The 4,305-nt window shown below is 39.3% G+C and overlaps 1 protein-coding gene across 3 annotated transcripts in view; it reads left to right on the top strand.

The window, feature by feature from the left end:
- Window positions 1-2,627, top strand: part of SLC25A16 (solute carrier family 25 member 16) — a 51,355-nt gene extending 48,728 nt beyond the window's left edge. Inside the window, exon 9 of one of the 3 annotated variants that reach the window (XM_008062287.2) lies at window positions 1,929-2,627. In XM_008062287.2, the coding sequence (XP_008060478.1) occupies window positions 1,929-2,085 (157 nt within the window). In that variant the 3' untranslated portion in view covers window positions 2,086-2,627. Of the gene's footprint in view, window positions 1-1,900 lie in introns of all 3 variants that reach the window. The other 2 variants (XM_021714603.1, XM_008062286.2) reach the window with 2 other exon arrangements.
- The last annotated feature ends 1,678 nt before the right edge of the window (window positions 2,628-4,305 follow it).

Here is a 4,305-nt window from a genome sequence, read left to right on the forward strand (position 1 = left end):
AAAAAAAAAAAAAAAAAGAAATTAGCCTCTTATGGTGGTACATGCTGTAATCCTAGCTACTCAGGAGCTTGAGGTGCAAGGATCCCTTGAGCCCAGGAGTTGAAGCCTGCAGTAAGCTATGATCATGTCTACAGTGGGCTGTAATCATGCCCATTGTACTCCATCCTGGATAACAGAGTGAGACACCATCTCTTAAAAGAAAAAAAAAGGTTTTTTGTTTTGTTTTGTTTTGGTTTTTTTGAGTTGGAGTCTCACTCTGTTGCCCAGGCTGGAGGGCAGTGGCACACTCCCAGCCACCGCAACCTCGACCTGCTGGGCTTAGGTGATCCTTTTGCCTCAGCCTTCCAAGTAGCTGGAACTACAGGCATGTGCCATCATGCCCGGCTAGTTTTTTTATTTACTGTAGAGATGAGGTCCTGCCAGGTTGCCCAGGCTGGTCTCGAACCTGTGGGCTCAGACAGTCCTCTCACCTCAGCCTCCCAAAGTGCTGGGATTATAGGCATAAACCACCATGCCCAGCCAGTTTTTTGGGTTTTTTTTTAAGATTTCAGTCCAAGCCGGGCTCGGTGGCTCAGTCTGTAATCCCACGCCTTTGGGACGCTGAAGTGAGTGGCTTGCCTGAGTGGGTTCGAGACCTTCCTGGGCAACTTGGCGAGACCTCATCTCTACAATAAATCAAAAATTAGCCAGGCGTGGTAGCACGCGCCTGTAGTTCCAGCTACTTGGAAGGCTGAGGCGGAAGGATTGCTAGAGCCCAGCAGGTCGAGGCTGCGGTGGCCGGGAGCGGCCACTGCACTCCAGTCTGGGCGACAGAGTGAGACTCCGACTCCAAAAAAAAAAAAAAAATTTCAGTCCAGCTGGTGTGATAGCTCAAGCCTGTAATCACAGTACTTTGGGAGGCTGAGGTGAGGAGATTGCCTGAACCCATGGGTCCGAGAACAGCTTGAGCAACTTGGCGAGACCTCATCTCCACAATAAATTAAAAAATTAGCCAAGCATGGTGGTGTGTGCCTGTAGTTCTGGCTATTTGGAAGGCTGAGGCAGAAGGATCACCTGAGCCCAGCAGGGCAAGGCTAGGGTGGCCATGAGCATGTCACTGCACTCCAGCCTGGGCGACAGAGTGAGAATCCAACTTAAAAAAAAAAAAAATTTTCAGTCCAGTTTGTGTACTGAAAGGGAAAAGCAAAGCTCAAATTGTTGGTTTGAAAGGAAAAAAACAATTTTGTTTGGAGATAGTCCTTCAAACTTTGGTTCTATAAGCACCTGCCATTTACAGTAGAAGACTTGAGCTATAATGCACATTCAAAGGGCAACTGCTCATACATCCTTTAAAAGGGGACACCAGTATTTCAAATATTAGTATGAAATAGTATTGTCAGTAAGCATCATAGACATAGTACAAACAAAATGAATTGTATTAGTGAGCCCTGAAATTCTATGTATGGTTGTACTTGTTTGGAATGACTTGCTGTTTTATTATGAAACCTCTTTAGCTTGTTGTAACATTTACCTTCCGAAAACTATTCAAGATGGCATTTTAGCTTCTTTTAAAAATGCTATTATGAGCCGGGCTTGGTGGCTTAGCCTGTAATCCCGCGCTTTGGGAGGCTGAGGTGAGTGGATTGCCTGAGCCCGTGGGTTCGAGACCCGCCTGGGCAACTTGGCGAGACCTCATCTCTACAATAAATCAAAAAGTATCTGGGCATGGTAGCGCGCGCCTGTAGTTCCAGCTACTTGGAAGGCTGAGGCGGAAGGATCGCTGGAGCCCAGCAGGTCAAGGTTGCAGTGGCTGTGATCGGCCACTGCACTCCAGTCTGGGCGACAGAGTGAGACTCCAACTCAAAAAAAAAAAATTGCTATTATGGATCCTGAAGTTGTCTCTTCATGAGTAGGCGTAGAGGTGTCATCATTTAATCATTGTCTTTCAGTACCATGCGGGATACTATGAAGTATGTCTATGGACACCATGGAATTCGAAAAGGATTATATCGCGGTTTATCTCTTAATTACATTCGTTGCATTCCCTCTCAAGCAGTGGCTTTTACTACATATGAACTTATGAAGCAATTTTTTCACCTCAACTAAAAAATAATCATGGTTTGTTTTCCTTAATAAACTCTCAGAGGGAAAAATAAAACATTGCTTTAATTGTGGGGGAAACATTATTTGAAGGAAGATTCACAGGAATCACTGGTATCTTAATACTTGATTTTTTTCTTTCTTAGTCACAAATCAAAAGTGCTTACCATACTTTTTGATGCCAAATATTATACCTTAGAACATTCAAAAAAATATTTCTAAGCTGATGCTAGCTAATTAATTAGGTTATTTTGAAACTGTTTTAGAGTTGTATTTGGAAGTAGAACTAACTTCAAAACGAGGTTTAAGAGATTTTCATTAGCTTTATCATGCTGTTCCAAGTTTTTAATTGTAATCCCCATTTTCATAAGACTTTAAAATTGTTTGCTATCATTAGAATAAGCAGGGGGTGGTAGTTCCAGCTAATTGGGCCAGGTGTGGTGGCTCATGCCTGTAGTCCCATTACTTCCGGAGGTGGAGGCAATTGGATTACTTGAGCCCAGGGGTTTGAGACTAGCCTGGGTCACTTGGTGAGACCTTGTCTGTACAATAAATTAGAGATGAGGTCTTATGTCAGAATACTAAGGTGTTAGCCAGGCATGATGGCGAGCGTCTGTTGTTCCAGGTACTTGGAAGGCTGTGGTGGAAGGATCACCCGAGCCCAACAGGTCGAGTGCCATTGCACTTCAGCCTGAATGAGAAAGTGAGACTCCAACTCAAAAATAAAAAATAAAAATAAAAAGTAGACTTGGTTATATTGCAGCAGAACAATGAGAACTGAATTTTTAAGTTCTATGAAATAGCTGGCATCGAAGTATTATTTTTATTATCTCTCTTCTCACAATTCTGGTTCGCTAGATAAAAGGACAAACACTTTTTTCTTCTTTTTAAGTAGACTTAATGTTGTATTTAAAAAGTAGCTATGTAGAGACTCAAAACTAAATGAAAAAGCTGGGTGTGGTAGCGTGCGCCTGTAGTCCTAGCTACATGGGAGCCGGAGATGGGAGAATTGCTTGAGCTCAGGATTTCCAAGCCAGCCTGTGCAATATAGTGATACCACCTCTAATAAATCAATGACTGAATCAAGTATCAAGTTTTTCTCAAATTTACTATCAGGTACTATGAGTGATTTAAATGTGTTTTTAAAAGTCAATTTATTTCCAAAAGGCAGAAATAATAATATCTTTGCTATTAGAAACAAAGTAGCCCTGTGGATTTGTTTTTGTTAGATGATTTGGTGTATACTAGAAAATTTATTTAAGTAGACTGTGAAATATTCATTAATGTAGATGTGAATATCAAAGAATGTTTCTAAGGTATTATGTCATGATACATCAACTAGTTCTTCCATGTAAAATAATTTTAGTGCAATATAAACAAGTAGAAATGTAAAATATGATTGGAATTGTCATCCTTTAAATTAAGAAAATGATTTAAAATGTAAGAATTCCATTTATTGTGTTTAGAGTACTTTTTATGTTTTTTTATGAGCATGACAGAAATGGGAGGGGAACAGTTAAAGTTCTGTCTTCAGAAATAGTAATTTGTAGAATTTATGTGATTTCTAAGTCATTAGAAAATGAAGTTGAAAGTGTTATTTTTGCTTCAATTTTTATTTTTTTCATAAAAGATTTCTTGTCATACTTTGGGAAAAAAAATTTGATGAGCTGGTTTCATTTTGAAAGTCTTTACTTTAAATATGTAACTTTGTATGATTTATAAGTATCTCAGCAGGTAGAAATACATGTGTTCTTAAAACTATTTTGTATATTTTCATTTCTGGGCCACACTGTAGCTAACTATTATTATTAAATCTTAAGGTAATTTAAATGTATAAAATAAGTATATCAGTTATATTATCAATAAAAGGGGAATGCTAGTTTTTTTTTTAATTAAAATTTGCACTCTATGTTTGCAATAGAATACATAGGATTTTAAAAATAAACTTTATCCATGTTTTGACAATGTATTTCTTATAACTATTTACATATGGAAGCACAAATGTTAAACATAAGAAGTCAGACTGGAAATAATGACTGTATGTATATCTTTTTTTTTTTTTGAGTTGGAGTCTGTCATCCAGGCTGGAGTGCAGTGGCATGCTCACGGCCACTATAGCCTCAACCTGCTGGGCTCAGGCGATCCCTTCCACCTCAGCCTTCCACGTAGTTGGAACTACAGGCATGTGCTACCACACCTGGCTTATTTTTTTTTTTTTTTTTGAGT

This window comes from Carlito syrichta, unplaced genomic scaffold (genome assembly GCF_000164805.1).
Source record: "Carlito syrichta isolate Samal-C Ts95f unplaced genomic scaffold, Tarsius_syrichta-2.0.1 Scaffold305686, whole genome shotgun sequence".
In the NCBI taxonomy this organism is placed as follows: Eukaryota; Metazoa; Chordata; class Mammalia; order Primates; family Tarsiidae; genus Carlito; species Carlito syrichta.